General features: G+C 40.9%; 1 protein-coding gene across 1 annotated transcript; it reads right to left on the bottom strand.

Moving 5' to 3' along the window:
- Positions 1-7,120: 7,120 nt before the first annotated feature.
- On the bottom strand, positions 7,121-11,898 carry LOC100340518 (olfactory receptor 4K3-like). The gene has a single exon (XM_051822572.2). It carries the CDS (start codon positions 9,670-9,672, stop codon positions 8,749-8,751), a length of 924 nt encoding a protein of 307 aa, XP_051678532.1. The 5' UTR covers positions 9,673-11,898; the 3' UTR covers positions 7,121-8,748.
- Positions 11,899-21,630: the final 9,732 nt, after the last annotated feature.

Below are 21,630 nucleotides of genomic sequence, written 5' to 3'. Positions count from 1 at the left end.
TGCATATACTAGAGTTTACATTCAAGAATTAGATTAGTGTGTACTCTTTTTCTTTTTTGGTTGGGGACATCTGGCTTTCTCACTCAGCATATTTAGATATTTATCATACTGTGTGCACCAGTAGTGCCTTCCTTTTCATTGTTGGGTAGTATCTCACTGTGTGTTTATACCAGTTTGCTTACCCACTCATCTACTCAGAGGCATTTGTGCTGTTCCCAGTTTTTGGCTAACACAAGTAAAACTGCTGTGTACATTTGTGAACAAATATTTTGGTTCAAATGTTTAAAAATTTATCATGATTTGCTTTAATTTATTTTATGGCCCAGATTATGGTCATACCTGGTAAATATTCTGTATACTATCGAAATTAAGAAGGGCTAGCAATGTGGTCTAACAGGTAAAGCCACCGCCTGCAGTGCCGGCATCTCATAGGAGCACCAGTTCGAGTCTTGGATGCTCCACTTCTGATTCAGCTCTCTACTATGGCCTGGGAAAGCCGTAGAAGATGGCCCAAGACCTTGGGCCCCTGCACCAGCATGGAAAACCCAGAAGAAGCTCCAGGCTCCTGGCTTCGGACTGGTGTGGCTCCAGCCGCTGTGATCATTTGGGGAGTGAACCAGGGGATGGAATCTCTACTTCTGTGACTCTGCCTCTCTGTAACTCTGCCTTTCAAATAAAATAAGTAAATCTTTAAAAAAAGAAATTAAGGAACATTCTGATGTGTTTGATCAAAGTGTTCTATTTTTTTAACTTTTATTTAATGAATATAAATTTCCAAAGTACAGCTTATAGATTACAATGGCTCCCCCCCCATAACTTCCCTCCCACCCGCAACATTCCCCTCTCCCACTCCCTCTCCCATTCCATTCACATCAAGATTCATTTTCAATTATTTTTAATACAGAAGATCGATTTAGTGTATATTAAGTAAAGATTTCAACAATTTGCACCCACACAAAAACACAAAGTGTAAAATACTGTTTGAGTACTAGCTATAGCATTAATTCACAATGTACAACACATTAAGGACACAGAGATCCTACATGAGGAGTAAGTGCACAGTGACTCCTGTTGTTGACTTAACAAATTGACACTCTTGTTTATGGCGTCAGTAATCACCCTAGGCTCTTGTCATGAGCTGCCAAGGCTATGGAAGCTTTTTGAGTTCACCGACTCTGATCTTATTTAGACAAGGTCATAGTCAAAGTGGAAGTTCTCTCCTCCCTTCAGAGAAAGGTACCTCTTTCGATCAAAGTGTTGTAAAAATGGCAACTGCATCAAGTTGGTTATTCAGGTCTACTATTTATCTTATGTGTTTTGTGATTTTTTTCTACCAATTATTGAGAGAAGCATACCAAAATCTTTGATTACATTGTTTTTCTGTCTGTAGTTTTAAAAAATTTTATTTATCTTCATTTTATTTGAAAAAGTGACAGAGAGCAAGAGAGACAAAAATCTTCCATCTGTTAGTTCACTCCCAAATGCCTTCAACAACCAGGACTGGGCTTGGCTAAACTCAGGAATATGGAATGCAATCCAGTTCTACAGGATTGCAGGGATTCAGTACTTGTGCTGTCATCTAATTCCCTTCAGTGAGCATATTAGCAGGAAGCTAGATCTGAAGCAGAGAAGTTGGGACTAAAACCAAGCAGTTCAATATGGGACGTATATGGGATATGCCCCAAGAGGAAACTTAACCACTGTGCCACATGCACTCCCAAGTCTCACTACAGTCTTGTAAGATTTCATTTCACATATTTTAAATCTCTATAATAATAAATATGAATATTAAAGATTTTAGAGCACCTTGATTATTTGAATCCTACCTAAATATAAGGGTACTTCAAAAAAGTACCCTTTGATCTATATAATATTGTTGTATTTTTCTTTCGTTATTCTATGTTGGTCCAACTACTTGAATCTAAGAAGAAAACCTTAATTAAAAATCCTTTGTTTACTTCTAAATCATATTTTTAACCTTACTATCCTTGGCTAAACTCACAAAAGCTTTCCAGTTTCCTCATGGCTATCTTCAGTTCTTTGTTTCACAGCATGTAAAGGATTGCCTAGAGAGGGGCAACGATGCTATAAATATAGCAAGAAATCTATGCTCAGAATAGTTGCTTACAGGGCATGTATAAGTAAAGATGAATGGGTAAAGGAAGATGTGAGTAAACCATGATGTGAGTAAAGCTGGACTGGAATTTTTTAAAGATCCATTTAATTTATTTGAAAGCAGAGTGACAAAGAGACAGGGAGAGAGACAGAGAGAGAGATTCAGAGAAAAAGGTTTTCCATCTGCTGGTTCACTCCTCTAATGCCTGCAACATTCAGGCTGGGTGAGTTTAAAGCCGGGAACTCCATCTGGGTCTTACAACATCGGTTGCAGGATCCCAAGCACTTGGGTCATCTTCCTTTGCATTCCCAGGCACATTAGCAAGGAGGCAGGTTGGAAGCAGGGCAACTGGGACTCAAACTGGTGCTCTGATGTGGGATTCAGGTATTGCAGGAAACAGCTTAACCTGCTGAGCCATAGTGCTGGCCCCTGGAAAGAACTTTTACTGCTAAGAATAAGTGGTTCCTAATGGTTAAGAAGATCAGACTGTAGGAGGCAAGCAACATGACAAATCTATTCAGATCATGGTGCTGCTGACAATACTATCTGTATATTACAGGTATCTATGGAAGCACATTTAGCAACCAGAGGGAGACCACAGAAAATGCTATTTATTATGTTGAGAACAAAGAAATGCAACTTCACATCAAAGGGTGTCAGGAGTGAAGGAGACCGATGAACTGTGAGTTAACTACTAGCAAAACATGCACCCTCTTGTAGATGATGGATATATAGTGTGTAGGTTTGCAAATGACCAGCTACATGTTGTGTAGATTATGAATACCACTGAAACCCTATCCAGGAGATAAAGGAGTTATATATGAGTAAATCCAGCAGAGGAGGTAATGTTTTTCTTCTTCATCCTCTGCCTCTTCCTCCTCTTCTTCTTCTTCATCTTCTTTTACCATATTCACAATCATCTTAGGGGTTACAAAGGAAGCAAGGGTCATATCCATGATGGAGAGAATCTCAAGGTGAAAGTACATGGGGTGCTTGGGTTTGGAGTATAAAACACTGTGAAAGGGATCACATAAATAAGACCAAGTGCCTGGTAATAACAATAGATAGCATTACAAAGGGAGGAAGTTCTAACATGGGAAGAAGTCCACACAGCAGACTCATAGAATGACAAACATCCTAAACAGCACTCTGACCTCAGAATCATCCCCTAAGGTCTGACTGAAAATACCAAGAGCATTTCAGGCATGCAAAGCCAAGACATAGTGGCAAAAACGGTTCTGCATGAAGGATCTCTGTGAGTGAGACCCCAGTGGAAAGAAGGGGCCATCAAAGAAGGATGTACATAAGGAAGACATAATTTCTAAGCTTTTGACCTCAAATCCAGGATTAAAATGAATGAACTATCCATATCTCTTGGTTCTCCTAGGAAAATCATGAGAAAAGAAGCACATGTTTCATTTTCATGGGTCAAAAGAGATACAAGCATGCATCTTTATGAGGTTGTGCTTATATGGACATGAGATGTCTTAGATGGAATTCCTTTGAAGACAGTTCAATTATTTTTGAAAAAATATTTATTTATTTATTTGAAAGACATAGTTCTGGAGGGGAGAGATAAATTGTCAATCCATTTGTTTCATTCCCCAGCTATTCACAACAGTCATGGCTGGGCCAGGCTAAAGCCAGGAATATGGAATTCCATCCAGGTTTCCCACGTGGTTGAAAGGGCCCATGTACTTGGGTAATCTTCTGCTGCTTTCCCAAGCACATTAGCAGGAATCTGGATCGGAATTGGAGCAGCTGGGGCACAAATCCTCACTTGGAAGCTGCTGTTGCAGACAGTGGCTTAACCTTCAGTGTGTCCCACAATGCTGATCCCTTAAAGTTCAAGTTTTTAGTGTACCTGGAAATAAAACTACCTTAAGAAATTCTGCTTTACTTCTGATTTAGCCCAGAGTTTTAAGGGGCTGTGATCCAAAAGATTAAAAGGTAATTTTGGTAATTGAGTAATTGAGGTTGAGAATAAACAAGAATTTTATCTTCTCCCTTTTGAGCTTCCATCAGATAATAAACGGGTTTCTGCTATTTTCATACTTTTGAAAAGCCTTCTGGCAGATGGAGTATCCCTTACCTGCTGTGGCCAAAACAAACATTCTTAGAAGTTCTTGTAAAGTCCACACAACGCAAAGGCATTAAGCAGCAGGGATGGATGTTCTCAGTCTCAGTATCTCTGTTCCATTTGACCAGGAATCATATATTCCAAAGGGAATAAAGAAGATGCTATGAGCACAAGAGACATTTCTTATGATATCTAAATGTTTTGCTTCCTTCTTTTATCTGTCATGTCACATCCCATCTGTTATTTATAAAGTTGTATACTTTAGTAAACTAAGTTTTGTAATTTGTACATTGGACACGGTTTCCCTAGGCTTCTATTCACTTTTATGCATAGCAACACTTATTTGGTGATGTAACATGAATTTAAGTTTTCTCAACATTTTTTCAGGCTTTATATTTCATTTATTTGTAGTGCTGAACACTGTCCAATTATCTGGACATTATCACAGTTTATTCATTCATTCATCTACTGATGAACATGTTGGTTGTTTCTGAGTTTTGGAAATGATAAAGTTGTCATAAATGTCTTTTATCAGATTACTAGGCAGTTATAATTGTTTAATTCTTTTTGTTAAATACCAAGTATCAAAACAGCTGAAACCTAAGATATCAGTTTTTTTTTTTTTCCAGAAATACCTTTCAAGATGATGCCATTATTTTGCACTCCCACTGGTAATGAGTGAAATTTCTTCTTGCTCTATTCTCTTGTCAGCATTTGGTATTATCAGTGTTATAGCTTTTGGCCATTTCAAATTTGTGCGTATGGTATCTTGTTGCTGTTCTGATGTGTATTTCTGTAGTGACACAAGATTCAATATATAGTTTCTTTCTTTTATATATTGTGTGTTTGGTGTCATTTCTAAAAAGTTACCACACACTCAAGGCTACTTAAATTTCTAATATTTTCTATGAGTTCTGTATTTGGGTTTGTGATTTGTTTTGAGTTAATTTTTGTGAAGGATTTTAGGTCTGTGTCTAGAATTATTTTTTTTGTGTGTGTATGTGGATGTTTAGTTTTGCCAGCAAACTTTGTTTTAGAGACTCTTTTTCACCCATTGTGTTTCCTTTGGTACTTTGTCAAAGATCAGTTAACCACATTTATGTCTATTTATTGGCTTGAGTCTGTCTATTTGCCTATGTATCTGGTATTTTTCCAGTGTAACATGTCTTGATATCTTAATATTGTTATAAGACTTGAAATCCAGTAGTATTAGAATACACATTCTTCTCATCAGTGAATTGAACATTCTCTATGATAGACTATATGCTAGGACAAAAAGCAAGTCTTAGCAAATTCCAAAAAATCTAAATCATTCCATGCATCTTCTCTGACCACAATGGAATAAAGCTAGAAATCAACAACTCAAGAATCTCTAGAACATAGATAAACACATGGAGACTAAACAACATACTTCTGAGTGAACAGTGGGTCATAGTAGAAATCAAAAGAGCGATCAAAAAATTTCAGGAAACAAATGAAGATGACCACACATCATATCAAGTACTATTGGATACAGCAAAAACAGTGTTAAGAGGGGAGTTCTTAGCAATCAGTGCCTACTTGAAGAAACTGGAAAGGTAGCAAATAAATGAACTATCATTGCATCTCAAGGACCTAGAACATCAATAACAAACCAAACCCAAAACTAGTAGGAGGAAAGAAATAACTAAAATTAGAGAAGAAATAAAACTGAAACAAAAATACAAAAAATCAGTGAAATTAAAAGCTGTTTAGCTGTATGCCAGCAAACTAGGAAACCTAGAAGAAATGAATAGATCCCTAGAAAGATGCAATCTACAAGAATTGAGTCATGAAGATATAGAAAAACCTAAACAGACCAATAACTAAGATGTATATTAAATCAGTAATAAAGATGCTCCCAACAAAAAAAAAGTCCAGGATCGGATGGCTTCACTGCTGAATTCTACCAGATATTTAAAGAAGAACTAATTCTAATTCTTCTCAAGATATTCAAAAGAATTGAAAAGGAAGCAATCCTCCCAAATGTAAACCTGGAAAAGATGCAACTGAGAAAGAGAACTATAGATCAATATCCCTGAAGAACATAAATGCAAAAATCCTCAACAAAATATTAACTAATTGAATCCAACAACACATCAGAAAAATCATTCACCCTGACTAAGTGGAATTTATCCCCAGAATGAAAAGATGGTTCAACATTCACAAATCTATCAATATAATACAGTGTATTGGCAAACTGAAGAACAAAAATCATATGATAATCTCAACAGATGTGGAAAAAGCATTTGATAAATTACAATGTCCTTTCACGAAGAAACCCTTAAGGAAAACGGGTGTAGAAGAAACATTCCTCAATACAATCAAAGCAATTTATGACAAATCTATGACAAGCATCCCACTGAATGGAGAAAAGCTGGCAGCATTCCCCCTAAGACCAGAAGCAGACAAGGATGCCCATTCTCACTATTGCTATTTAATATAGCCCAGGAAGTTTTAGCTAAAGCCATTGGGCAAGAAAAATAAATCAAAGAGGTACAAATTAGATAAGAGGAAGTCAAAGTATCCTTATTTGCATATGACTTGATCCTTTACATAGGGGATGGAAAAAACTCCACTGAGAGACTATTGAAACTTATAAAAAGACTATGGTAAAGTGGCAGGACATAAAACCAACACAGAAAAATCAACAGCCTGTGCATACACAGACAATGCCATAGCTGAGAAAGAACTTGTAAGATCAGTACCACTCACAATAGCTCCAAAAAGAATCAAATACCTTGGAATAAATTTAACCAAGAATGTCAAAGATCTTTACAGTGAAAATTACAAAACTCTAAAGAAAGAAATGGAAGAATACATTAAAAATGGAAAAATCTTCTAATTTCATGGATAGGAAGAATCAAATCAACATCATCAAAATGTCCATACTACTAAAAGCAATTTATAAACTCAGTGCAATCTCAATCTAAATACCAACAACATTCTTCACAGATCTATAGAAAACTATGCTGAAATTCATATGGACACACAAGAGATCTTCCAAAGCTAAAGCAATCTTATACAACAACAACAACAACAGCTAGAGACATCAGAATACCTGATTTCAAGACATACCACTGGACAGCTACAATCAAAATAGCCTGGTACTGGCCCCAAAACAGACTTATAGACCAATGGAAAATAATAGAAACTCAGAAAACAATCCATGCATCTATAGCCAACATATTTAATAAAAGAGCTGAAATCAATCCGTGGAGCAAAGAGAGTCTCTTTTAACAAATGGTGCTGGAAAAACTGAATCTCATGTGCAGAAGTATGAAACTAGATCCCTACCTTATACCTTAAACAAAATTCCACTCAAAATGGGTCGAGGACCTAATACCATCAAAGTATTAGACAGCATGGGGGAAATTCTATAAGATGTTGGCATAGGCAAAGACTTCTTGGAAAAGACACCAGAAGCACAAGCAATCAAAGCCAAAATTGAAAATGGGATTACATCAAGCTGAGAAGCTTCTGTACTGCAAAAGAAACACTCAGCAAAATGAAGAGGCAACTGACCGAATGGGAGAAAATATTTGCAAACTGCAAACTGTTAATGGATTAGCATCCAGAATATATAAAGAGCTCAAGAAATTCAATAACAACAAAACAAACAATCCAGTAAAGAAATGGGTGAACGAGTTAATCAGGGATTTTTCAAGGGGAAATTCAAATGACCAACAAACACTTATGAAAATGCACAGAAATGAATTTCCAAACATACAATAATAATAATTTACAAAAATTTTAGACCTTGAGACAGAGATAATTAAATTAAATACAAATAGGTCTTACTTTATGTTCTTTAACCTTATTAAGTTAGTGAAATCCAAACAAGAATAGTCTCCATTGCTATTCCCTATATACTTTATTACTTATTTCATCTACTTTTCATTTTTCCCTTGTTTTTTCCCATTAGTGGGGGGAACCTAGGAGGCTAGGTTAAGAAAATAATAACAGAATTTGTTTCAAAGATTTATTTTATTTATTTGAAAGGCAGAGTGACAAAGAGAAAGGAGGAGGGATAGACCTTCCTTCTGCTGGTTCACTTTCCAAATGGCCAAAGTGGTCAGGGATGGGGGGCAGGCCAAAAGCAGGAGCCAGGAGCTTCCTCCAGGTCTCCCATGTGGGCGCAGTGGCCCAAGCACTTGGGCCATCTCCCACTGCCTTCCTAGGCACATTATCTTGGAGCTATATCAAAAGTGGAGCAACTGGGGCTTGAACCAGTGCCCATATGGGATGCTGGTGCTGCAGGCACCTGCTTAACCTGCTTTGCCAAGCACTGCCCCCCAGAAATATTCATTGATAAGATTCAAAAGAAAACTTTGAAGGTGGTGCCAATGCTCAAAAATTCACTTTTCCAAGTGAACTTGAGAGAAAATTTAAGGAAACTGATTAAGATGCTTTCAATGAGATGGTTGTATATCTTTGTTAGATCTCATTTAATATAGAATAAGACATAGAAAGGCTGATTGGAATACTCCCAAATAATGAAGAATTATTAGGTTTCTGGACACTTATTATTTGCCTAGGAATACATGGAGTAGCTCCTGAATCTTTTCATAGCATTTCTCATCTCTTTGTTTCTCAGAGTATAAATAATTGGATTTAGGAGAGGTGTAAACACAGAGTAAAACACAGCAAGAAACTTGTCAATCCAGGTGATGCTGAGTGGCCACACATAGAGGAAGATGCAGGGCCCAAAGAAGAGCACCACCACTGTGATGTGGGCAGTGCAGGTAGAGAGGGCCTTGGATGCTCCAGCTTTAGAACTTTTGCAGACAGTGAGAAGAATATATGTGTAGGATATCAACAAAAGGATAAAGGAAGTTATAGCCACAAACCCACAGTTAACATTCAGGAAAATTTCCAAATTATGGTGATCCATGCAGGCAAGCTTGATCACCAATGGTCTGTCACAGAAGAAGCTGTCTATTTCCCTAGGACCACAGAAGGGCAGCTGCACAATAAACACAATTTGACTCAGAGCGTGCACAAAGCCAATGGTCCAAGCAGTCACTACCAGCCCAGTGCACTTTTGTAGGCTCATAATAGTAGTGTAATGGAGTGGTTTGCAGATGGCAACGTAGCGATCAAAGGCCATTACTACTAAAAGCACCATCTCAAGTGCAGCAATACATTGAGCAAAGAAGATCTGGCACATGCATCCTCCAAAGGAAATTGTTTTGTTCTTCCTCAGAAAGTCTGTAATCATTTTAGGAGTGGTGTTTGAAGAAAGCCACATGTCAACAAAGGACAGGTTGGCCAAAAAGAAGTACATAGGAGAGTGGAGATGGGGATCAGTGATGATTAAAATCACAATAACAATATTTCCAGATACAATGATGAGGTAAAGTGTAGAAAATATTAAGAGTAAGACCTGAATATTCCAGGCATGGAAGAGTCCCAGAAGCACAAAATCTGACACTGTGGACTGATTTCCATAATCCATTTTATTCAGGATGTCCTCTAAACCTAGATTTGACAGATTATCAGTTAGTGAGAAGAAAAATGGGATTTATTTATGTGGTGTTCACATTGAAGTTTAGCATCTATTTAGAGATTGTAAAGCATAATTGTGAAGAGAAATTTTGGAGAAATGGAAACTACATGTCTATTATTGATTCTACAGGAAGCAGAGCCTGAGATGAGATTATATTGTACACTTTATAAAAGGGGAATGAGGAAATCAGGTCTGTAAAGAGTATGGTTTAAGGACAGTGGTGTCCTGTAAATTAGCTTCAGTCCACTAGTGCTGGGAATCCGGGTGGGGCACTAACAGTAGCCAGTGTACTAAGTAACTCTAATTAGGTCATATACAGTAGCCTCACTGATTTACTATCATGCTTTCCTACGTATCACATACCTGCATTGAACTGTAGTATGAAAATATTACTATTTGTCTTGACTCTTTTGGGAAGGTTCACATTCATGTAACTTTTTTATAATATATCATTATAGTTTTATTTTTATTAATCGTTATTGCTAATATCTTACTGTGCCTTATTTTTTATGGGATATTATCATAGGCATGTATAGAACAAAATAGCATGTATTTGTTCCAGGCACTGACAGGAGATCCTCAATCTATCCCTACAGATAAGGGGGGGCACTACTGTACTTGGGAGTTGAGGGGATATTTTAATGCAGTACCAATGATGTAACACAACCCTACCATTTCTCTGTACTGTGTATAGGCCTTCTTCAATTCTCAGTTGCTCTCCTTCTATAAGGTACTTACTATAAAATTAAATTTTTGGCTTACTCTCTCCTAATATGTACATATATATAATTCTACCACTATGCAATATGCTATTCTATATATACTACTACTACTATATACTATTATATATACATATATTATGCTATATATATTTTAGGAGAACTTTCAGGAGAGAACCTATATAGAGGATCATATAATATATTCTTGGCATAATGATTTATGGCATACAATTTACCATTAATTAAAATTTATAATACAGCAGAATTGATCTGAAGTAAATTGATTAGAAAATAATATCACAGTAGTGTCATGCAGAAACAGATTAAGCAAATTGAAAGGAAATGAGGTTCTGATTGATGAACTCTGAATGTAAGCTCCTCATAACTCAGGATTATCACTAAGCAAGGTTTATTTTCAATTATATAAATGGATGCTAGGAAATATCTAGACTCTGAAATATAAATATTATCCTGTTCAATAAGACAAAATTCTGTCTGTTCAGTCTGTTACCTATCTATGCATCTTTCATCTACCTATGTTTTCTATGTTAGGAATAAATTACATCCATGTGCAAACAGCATTCCTCTTTTGAGTGTTAATGTCGAGTGGATCTGAGGGTAAACCTATAATGATTATTAATGATTATCTTTAAGTATTAAATACTAATGATATTGTTTACTTTGATCTCTCTTTAAGCTGAACATAATTCTCTAAATAGATACTGTAAAAAAAAGAAAAGGTTCAGTGTTCCTTCCCTTTTATTATTTTTCTCCTTTGGCATTATTTCTGTTTTTATGTGTCTCATTTTCTTTTATACTTTGGTATCTCTAGGGTGTTTCTCAGGTCCACAGGTGAACAATGAAAACTATTACCCACTCATGATCATGACTTTCCCTCCCTTACTTTAAAAACTCAGAAATTGATTAAGACCAACATGAGAGCAAATTCTCCTAAAGAAATTAGTTGATACACATATTTGTTACAGAAAAGGACAGAGGTCACAGATAAGAGTCTCACAACTTACAAATAAACATATCTTTCACAACAATAGAAGAATTTTCTCTCATTTCTAAAGAAAATATCCTGATACTACTCACAGTATATTCATATTTTTATTTCTCAGAGTGTAAGTGGTTGTATTTAAAACCGAGCAAGAATTCTGTCCACCCAAGTGATTCTGAGTGGCTGTAGAAGTGATGATGCAGGACGCAAAGAAGAGCACCACCACTGTGATGTGGGCAGCATATACATTGTATCCCAGATGTGGTAGTTTGGGAAACTTGAGCAACCTGATATTTTTCTTAAAACACTTTTTCTTATCAATATAAATGTTTCAGAAGGTTTCACTAGCTAATTCTGTATATGTTGAATAAGTAACAGAGAAGATAACTAGGAGCAAAACCAGGACTCCAACTGTGTTTGAGATGAATTTGCTAAATTATGAATTCATAAGTTCATAGGGAAAAATTCTCCAATGAGAAATAGTGTTTTTATTAGCTTTGTATTTGCTAATTTTTCATATTAGCAAATTATATAAGGGAACTTCAAATGGAATTAAAGTGTTTATTTCAGTGCAAAAATTTTTAAATGCACACATATTTTCTTAATAACATGCCTTTTTCCATGAATGTTTTTGAATTCTCCAATTAATTCTTAATATTAACCAATATTTAGGAGAATTAATAATCATATTTTTTTTAATTTCAAATGTAGGCTGAAAACTTATTCCATTAGTGGCTGACCTTGTTTCCTCAGCTAACCCTATTTCTGTCTGTATTCCCTCATTTGTAAAATAGTACATTCAAATTAACAAAAGTGAGGGTCAATCAGAACAGATAAAAATCATTAGAATTCAGTGGATCATAATATTATTTATCTTCTGTATTGTGATTGATTTTAAATGAGAATACTTTCCAATGCTTATTGGAAACAATATTGTACATCTGAATACTTTTGTCTCAAAATACTTATAATAACATTTCTTTAAAATACTTACTAGGCAAATTTCTCTAAATTAACATATACATACTCAGTGATCCTATAAGATGTACAATCCAAGTAGCAGGTCATACATTTTGCTTGCTTTCCAGGAACTCAATGACTTTTCAACCTTTCTTATGTTCTTCTTAGGAGAAGTTATTAATATTTTAAGGGACCCTACTAGAGGCAAAAGGGCATTTTATTAAAGAATCTTTGTAAATCCCACTTGTAGCACAAAAATTTTAAGAGTATGAAAACATGAGACAAATTTTTCATCCCTTTTGCATGCAATGTCCTTCCGTATATATTCGCTCCTTTAATAACATTAAAACTGTGTGAGATCTTCCATATTTGTATTTTTATAAAGAGAAACATGTACTCATGGAATTTAAGAGATTTTCAGAGATATCTACTCTGTGAGGTAAGTAGGGAGAAAGTGCCCAGTCACTAATGTTGCCTTCTTTTATTCTGATATATCCCTCAGGCATGTATTTCTATGGTGACCTAGAAAGGCATTTTCTTCCCTCAAAGACACACAGAATACAAAACAGGTTTTTAGCAAAATATAACACATAGTAAAAACCCAGGATTAGTAAGACGACCTGTATTTCACTGCCTATTACAATGATCTTTCTTAAGCTTATATTCTTCAAATTCAAAGTGGAGAGAATAATAGAGTAGAAACTCTGTTAGTGGACTTCCGTTTACTCAACTCACTCAGTTAGTAACTGATCTCCATTTTTTTCTGTAAAATACACTGAATGATGATCAAAAATAATTTTTGTGACTATATTTGGCATTGTAATAATTTAAATTTAAAAAATTGAAATATCATGTAAATAGTTTTCTGTATCAATTATTTTATTTTCACCCTTTTTATTTCTAGGTCTATAATATATTTTATCTTACTTGCAATGCTGTCAGGATGTGAAGAAATTATTGTCTTAAAGGTCTTGAATGAGAGGGATCATTTAAACAGGGATCACTGGAAGCTGCTTATATTTAGGTAGCCATCAAAAGACTTGGCAGCTCCTCAGGCAAACCTAGAGAATCTCAGTGGCAATGCAATTTGGTGGTGATTGGCCCAGTGTTGGAGACCACAGAAATTGCAGGAAATAGGACAGGAAGAGAAGACCTCAGAATTGTTTCCTGAAAATGCCAAGGACTTTTCAACAATTCATTCTCAAGTCTAAGAATAGTGGACATGTTTGAAACAGATCCATAGAAATATTTTCAGAATCATCTTAAAGAAGATATCAGAGAGGTGATATGACTTACTAAACACGGAGTTTCTCTAAGATCAGATTTTCCTTTAGTCTTGTCTTGTGATAGGTGTTCCAGACAAGTCCCTTGTTGGGTGGGGACAATCTTTGTGGAACTGTTTTCCTGCAGCCTGACATATATTCAGCATGTGAAGTAATCCCTTGGGTGAAATTACCCAACAGAACTGAAAAGAAATTATTGAACAGAACAAAGATCATAGTAATAATTATCTTGGACATCTCTTTGGGATTTCTTTGTTGTTAATAATAATTCCGGGGATTGTGCTGTGGTGTAGCAAGTAAAACTGCCGCCTGCAACGCCGGCATCCCATGTGGGCACTGGTTCAAGTCCTGGTTGCTCCATTTCTGATCCAGCTCTCTGCTACGGCCTGGGAAAGCTGTGGAAGATGGCCCAAGTCCTTAGGTCTCTGCACCTTCTTGGGGGACCCGGAAGAAGCTCCTGGCTCCTTGCTTCGGATTGGTGCAGCTCTGGCCATTGCAGCCTACTGAGGAGTGAACCAGCAAATGGAAGACCTCTCTCTGTAACTCTGCCTCTCCTTCCCTCTATGTGTAACTCATTCAAATAAAATAAATAAATATTTAAATAATTCCAACCATTGCATCTTCTGGAAATCAGAATAGGAAGAGAAGAAAACCTCACATAAATCAACCAGCATTAAGCATTAGTGGTTTTGAAAAAATATTCTTATGATAAGTACTAAGGATATATCTTCTACAATGTTGATGTGTTACCTTATCTTGAGTTACATAATGAAATACAATTAATATTTTACTTTCAGTTATAAAAGAAACTGTGTCCTAATAGTGATGCAAAACCACCAACGAACCTAAGTGTTATTGGCTCAGTGTCTTAAAGTATGTTATGGTTGTCGAAGTAGGCAGAAAATCTTGATTAGCTTACTGATATGTTAATAAATATATATTACTAATATATATTTAGATGTTTTGATCAGAACATTGAAGCTTGTTTATAATTACTGTATTTTGATTTTATTGTGGCAGAACTTATATGCAATAAACTTCATTGTCCCATCTGACTAGTTTTGACCTGTGTGTTCAGCCTTGAAAAGACTGTCATAGTCAAGGCAGTGAACACATGCTTCAGTTTCTAAGTGTACTTTTCCCTTGATAATCACTCTTTCACGTATCTACCCTTCCACGACAACCGCCAATCTTTTGTATCACTTTTCAGTAGTTAGATTTTATAGCATTTTTTAAATAAACAAAATCAATCATATGTACATTTATGGCCTGGTTCCTGGTCACACAAGCATACTTTCATATTTATGACTCTGTGTTATGTGTATCAATGGTGTCACCATGCCCACACACATGCACAACCTTTCTAATATTAATATCATTCACCACAGTGGGAAAAATGTCTTACCCTGACATATAATTACCACAATATAGTTTTCACAAGGGTTCATTTCCTGGTGTTGTATCTTCTACGAGTTTGAACAATTATATAATCATGTGATATGATTTAAGTTTTTGGCGTTGATACGTGCCTGTCTTCGGTGCCCCGTGGCACATACTCTGCTCTGCTTGCTGGAGTTGCCCACAGGTGCTTACAAGCCCTACCAGTCAGGCAAACCGGATCCGGGTCCTCTCTTCACCATGTTGTGAGGAGGTTTTTAGGCGCTGATGCGTGCCTGTGTTTGGTGCCCTGCAGCGCATGCTCTGCTCTGCTAGAACTGCCTGCAGGTGCTTACAAGCCCTACCAATCAGGCAAACCGAATCCAAGCCTTCTCATTGCCGTATTGTGGGGAGACTTATTGATGTTAATTCATGCCTGTCTTCGGTGACCTGCGGCGCATAAGCTGCTAGCCACCCGCAGGTGCTCACCACCTCCCTAATCAGGCAGACCGAATCCAAGCTCTCTCATTGCCATGTTGAGGGGAGGCCTTATTTTTCTCTATTTCTCTATCTCCGGGCATTCCTATCTCTCCCATTTTACTTCTATCTGCCAGCATTCCTATTTCTCTCATTTTACTTCTAAATTTCTGTTTCTCTTATCCCCGCAGCTTCCCGGCCCCCGCCCTGAGGCTGCTTCTCGGTGGCTTCCCGGCTCTGAGCCGCTTCAGCCGGCGCTTCTCTCATCTGCGCGGCTTCCCCGGCTTCGCGCGCGCACTCCGCGGTCTCCGCGCCCCTTCGCGCACACACCACGGCCTCACACTAGCCCCACGTTCCCTATCTATTCACGCCCCGTGCTCTCTCTGCACGCGGCGGCTTCCGCGAATCACACAGCGTAGCTTACGTTTCCGCCACCGGTATTCAATCTAAGTTCCCCGGGCTAACCTGGCGAATTCAACCTATAGCTTACGTTTCCGCCTTATGGTTTGGCTTCCCGTCTTTTGCTCCCCGGGCTAATCTGACGGATTCCAACCTGGCCCATGTTTCCGCCTCTGGTTTAACTTTTCGCCTTTTGCTCCCCGGGCTGACTTAAAGAATTCCAAGCTGGCTTACGTCTCCGCCTCGGCCAGCCCCCGCAGCTTCAATTTCCCTAACATTTTTCTCTACCCGGTATGTTTCCCTAAGTTTTCTTCCAACAATATTCCTCCCTCATTTCTCCTGGCTTCTCCCCACAGTCTGTATCCGAGTCTGTTTGTTCTAGCTTTCACTTTCGCTTTCGACCTTAGAGATTTCTCCCAGCCTCCCCCCGTAGTCCATATCCGAGTCTATGCCTAGGCTTTTGATAGCTTCTTCCGGCACCTTTTTCGTCCGGCTTTTCCCTAGGCTCTTTGCTAGTCTCTCTCTCTGGTATTTTCCCACTTCTTCCCGTTTCTTCCCTCCTAGGTTTCCTATCCGAGTCACGGCACCATTATGTCGCTCCCCCTCTTCGTGGAGGAACGACACAGGACCCTGCGCTGTTCTTTTGTCTGCTTGGCCCTTCCCGGGTTTGCTGCTGGTTCTTCCCGGGTTGGCTACCGTCCCTTCCACCTCCGTGGAAGGGCGGTTCCCCCTAGCCACTTTCCCCACTTCCGCGGGGGAGCAGCACACCGCCGGCCGGCTCTCTCGGGGGCTGCACAGGTGTTCCTTCAGATAGATGTTCCCCTTAGATGTTCCTGGTGCATGTTGTCTCTCTCCTCCTTTATAGTCCTCTTCCACGAATCCCAACTCTGCTACCCACATGCCGAGTATGCTGCTCTCCTCCAATCAGGAGCAGCTCCTGCAGCTTGTCAAGTTGGTGAAAGGCAGCTGGGTAGAAGCTGTTTGCTCCTCTCCCAGCGCCATATTGTGGGAGAGCAGATGCATAGAATAAGTCTTAATTCCAGTAACTTAGTCTAGTCCGAGTTGCTCCCAGTTGCTCCCCACATAAGTGGTTTTCCTGCCCTAAACATTCTCCGTGTTCTGTCTATCCAACACTCCCTCTTTTACTCTGTACACTGGTATTTCTAATGTCTCAATGATGTTGCTTTTGCAAGAATATAATATGGCTAAAATCATACCAAACATATCCTTCAAGTTGGCTTCTCTCTCGTTTTTGCTTTTAGGCACTTTATATTTTCCAAAAAAAATATCATTTATATATAAACACCTCATTCTCTCAAAACATTCTACAACTATACAGCTGATTGCTCCATTATTTGAATAGGAAATGCCCAGAATACAAAAACAAGAGGGAAAAAGAAGCAAAACAGCAACTGACTTATGCTTTTATGTAGGTATGTTTCCACATATAAACATTTTGAAGCCTCTTACAAAATTATTTACATGATTTACATATTTTAAGTGCAAATTTTTTAACAAATGAAAACTATAATTTATCAAGTTATGAAAATTGCTTTCTAAAATGCACTATATTACACGAAAATAAACAATATTTTAAAAACAAAGTTAAATTTGCATTTCAGTTAAGACCACTTTTGGCATTTTGCTTACGTATTCCGCTCTTTGGTTAACAGCATTAGCGTTATATTACTATTTTATGTTGTATATGTGTAACACTTGCTGCCTTAAGTTTTCAGTATAGCTTTTCTATTTAAAGCCAGACACCGAGTCTGTATTAACAGCAGATTAACTGCAATGTAATTGATTAAATTATTGTCTCATTGTATATTACATGCAAAATCTATATAAATTATAATTTGCCCAACAGTACTGAACGAGCAAATATCTCTATATGAAAACTTCATCATCAATTCTACATTGTCATATGTGAAAACTACAGTCCTTAAAAATGATAGTTTAGTTTATGTAAGAGGTTTAACTTTTGTGTATTGTAACTATCTTTAAGCTCTTCAGTTTACAATTCAAATAAAACGTACTTTTGTACTTAAACACTCCTATTTAATCAGTGCATGAAATCTGCTTTTTAAGTTCTTTGAATGATTATGATTCCTATCCCTTAAAGAATGAATTTGGTGATGTTGAGATGTACCTTACCACAAATTCTGTGAATGTACTCATGGGTATTTTCAAAAAGAAGCATGACTTTCCTCCCAAAGAATCCTAAAAAACTTGCAATAAACCCATAAAGCTGATTTGCATATTTACAAAATCCTGAATAGCAAATATTAGGTAACTCTTTTTTTTTTTGCCAGGCAGAGTTAGACAGTGAGAGAGAGACAGAGTTATAGACAGAGAGAGAGACAGAGAGAAAGGTCTTCCTTCCATTGGTTCACTCCCCTAATGGGCGCTGCGGCCAGTGCACCGCGCTGATCCGATGGCAGGAGCCAGGTACCTATCTGGTCTCCCATGGGGTGCAGGGCCCAAGCACCTGGTCCATCCTCCACTGCACTCCCTGGCCACAGCAGAGAGCTGGCCTGGAAGAGGGGCAACCGGGACAGAATCCGGCGCCCGGATCGGGACTAGAACCCGGTGTGCCGGCGCCGCTAGGCAGAGGATTAGCCTAGTGAGCCACGGCGCTGGCCAGCAACTCATTTTAAAAACAATAAAAACCGCATGTTCAATGGCTGTTACTTGTGAAACGCCAGGAACTGCAACGCACCGCTCAGGCATTATCCATTCATGGAAAACCTACCTGACGTCAAGTCAAATCTTGACACACAATCCATCCCCCTTCTTCTGTGGCCCGCCCGGACCCGTTCACTAAACACTGTCCGGTTAAATGACGCTGCCCGGGAGAACTCTACATCGGCGCCCCGACCCGGCGAGATGCCGCTGCCTGTGCTGAGATGAAGCCGGCCTGAGGAGCGGCCTGAGGAGCGGCCGGACATTGCAGCGAGCCGCCCAAACACTGATATTCATAGGCTGTAGTCCCTGTTTTCTCAAATATACATTTCCAGTATCACATACACATATAGGAATAGGCTAAGTTTGTAGCTGCAAAGGAGGCTGGGGCGGAGGGCGTCGGCGCTGAGTTCTGACGTCACTTCCTGGGCAGGGCCGAGCGTGAGACCCCGCCCCCAGAAGGCGTGGCGCCCGCCTGCTTCCTGTCATGGAGGATCAGCTAGTCGGAACACTGCAGTTGCATGGCTCCACAGCAGTGTGAGTCAGCAGGTGGGCGCTCAGATGGGAAGACGTGTGTCAGCTTGTGCAGCCAGGACAGTCGCAGTGGACACAGCGTCTCTCTGGGTCGGTGTTGCTCCTTCTGTCGTCGCTGATGGGTGGCGGTCAGTGAACCGACTGGCAGGGTGGCGGGTGAATTTGGCTTGTGAGGCATGCCAGCACACGGGTTGGCCGCGGGGTTATGTTCTGGAGCATCTCTGCTGGCCATGCAGACTGTAAGCTCGGTGGTGAGGGGGAAAGAAGCGGCCCACTGTTGCAGAGACTGACTTGGCATTGTGTGTGTGCAACAGGGTGTGGCCTGGAACTGGTTCTTTGCAGCCTGTGGGATGGCAGGTGTGTGTGTCTATGTCTGTGTGTGACTGTGTGTCTGTGTGCCTGTGAGGTTGGTGGTGACAGGGGAAAGGAAGTGGCCTGCCATGGCAGACTGACTTGGCATTGTGTGTGTGCAAGGGGACATGGCCTGGAACTGGTTCTTTGTAGCCTGTGGGACGGCAGATGTGTGTGCATGCATGTGTGTCTGTGTGTGTGTCTGTGTGTGACTGTGTGTCTCTGTGACTGTGTCTGTGTGTCACTGTGTCTGTATGTATGACTGTGTGTGTCTGTGTGTGAGTGTGTGTGTCTGTGTGTCTCTGTGACTGTGTGTGTCTGTGTGTCACTGTGTGTCTGTGTGTCACTGTGTCTGTATGTATGACTGTGTGTGTCTGTGACTGTGTGTGTCTGTGTGTCACTGTGTGTGTCTGTATGTATGACTGTGTATGTCTGTGTGACTTTGTGTGTGTGTGTGTCAAGGCCCCCTGGTGGCTGGCTGACACATAGCTGTTCAGAGCGCCCATGGCCACTGTGGGTTTGTAGACGTGTGCGTGTCCAGATGCGGTGTATTCAGCGGCTGCTGCAGGTGGCCCGGGGTGGGCAGTTCTGTGATGGGAGCTGAATGTACTGCTGACCTGGGGAAGGCCTGGGTCGGCTGAGCAGGATGGCGGTTCCCCGCAGGGGCTGACAGTGCTAGCAGCGCTGTCTGGATGCCTGTCAGGCCAGCTGCCAGGTGACGGATGCTGACCCGTCAGGCGGCCCCGGGGTCCCGGGTGACCGATGCTGACCCGTCAGGCGGCCCCCGTTGGCGGTGAGGACTGGTCACCCCCGGGCGCTGCTCCTCTGGACTCTATGCTCTGGGAATCCTGGATCAGGGGGAAACTGAGGCTCAGATGCTTCTCCGTTCCGCAGTTCCGCACATGTCTGTGTCAGCTCCTCGAGGGGGAGGGTGGCAGCCGCGGGCCTGCGGGCGGGGAGCTGCGGGGCCAGGCTGAGCCTGCGGGCGGCGGTGCGGGTCTCAACGCCTCCCCGGGGAACAGCGCCTCATCGCAGCCCGGCTCTCTCGGCACCCAGCACCCCCGGGGCTGCGGGGCCAGGCTGCGCCTGCACGCGGTGGTGCGGGTCTCAACGCCTCCCCGGGGAACAGCGCCTCATCGCAGCCCGGCTCTCTCGGCACCCAGCACCCCCGGGGCTGCGGGGCCAGGCTGCGCCTGCACGCGGTGGTGCGGGTCTCAACGCCTCCCCGGGGAACAGCGCTGCATCGCAGCCCGGCTCTCTCGGCACCCAGCACCCCCGGGGCTGCGGGGCCAGGCTGAGCCTGTGGGCGGAGGCGCGGGTCTCAACGCCTCCCCGGGGAACAGCGCCTCATCGCAGCCCGGCTCCCTCGGCGCCCAGCACCCCCGGAGCTGCGGAAACAAGGGTTGCGCCTGCGGGCGGCGGTGCGGGTCTCAACGCCTCCCCGGGGAACAGCGCGGCATTGCAGCGCGGCTTGCGGCGCCCAGCACCCGCTCCTTTCCTCCGAGCTGCGGGAACGCACACAGGCTCGTCCTGCGGGAACACACACGGGCTCGTCCTGCGGGGCTGCACCTGCGTCCCCAGGCGCGCGTCTGGGCCGCGCCGGGCGCAGGGCGCGGGGTTCCCACCTCGCCCACGCTGGCTGCGGCCGCGAGCTCTGCGGGCCGCTGAGGGAGGACCCCTCCAGCAAGGGCAGGCAGTTTCCTAGCACGCACGAAAATCAAAGCTGTGAACGTCCATATCCTCTGGGCGGCGGCTTTCTCCCGCCTGCCTACCGCGCTCTCCCTCCCCCGGCCCACTCCAGTCACAGTCCTACCTGCCCACCTGCAACTGAGGTTGGCTCTCATTAATACCTTTGGTTCTCCCATATGTGGGAATTGAATTTTTTTTTTTAATTAAAACACAAACAACGACAAGAAATACTGATATCAGTCTTCGTGCAAATATAATATTTTGTCAATAGTTATCAATTCTCATTATGAAACGAACTGCTGTAAATATTAATGTGCAGTTTTCAGTTAATTTGGGTAAGTAAAAGGAGTGTGATTGCTGGATTATATGGCAAGAGTAAGTTTAGTTTGGTATGAGACTTCTAATATGTCTTCCAGAGTGGCTGTAGCACTTT

Source organism: Oryctolagus cuniculus, chromosome 12 (assembly GCF_964237555.1).
Source record: "Oryctolagus cuniculus chromosome 12, mOryCun1.1, whole genome shotgun sequence".
NCBI lineage: Eukaryota > Metazoa > Chordata > Mammalia > Lagomorpha > Leporidae > Oryctolagus > Oryctolagus cuniculus.
This window is presented reverse-complemented; position numbering and strand designations above follow the sequence as displayed.

Coding starts and splice junctions, on each gene's coding strand:
- LOC100340518 (XM_051822572.2), bottom strand. CDS start 9,672: ATGGATTATGGAAATCAGTCCACAGTGTCAGATTTTGTGCTTCTGGGA.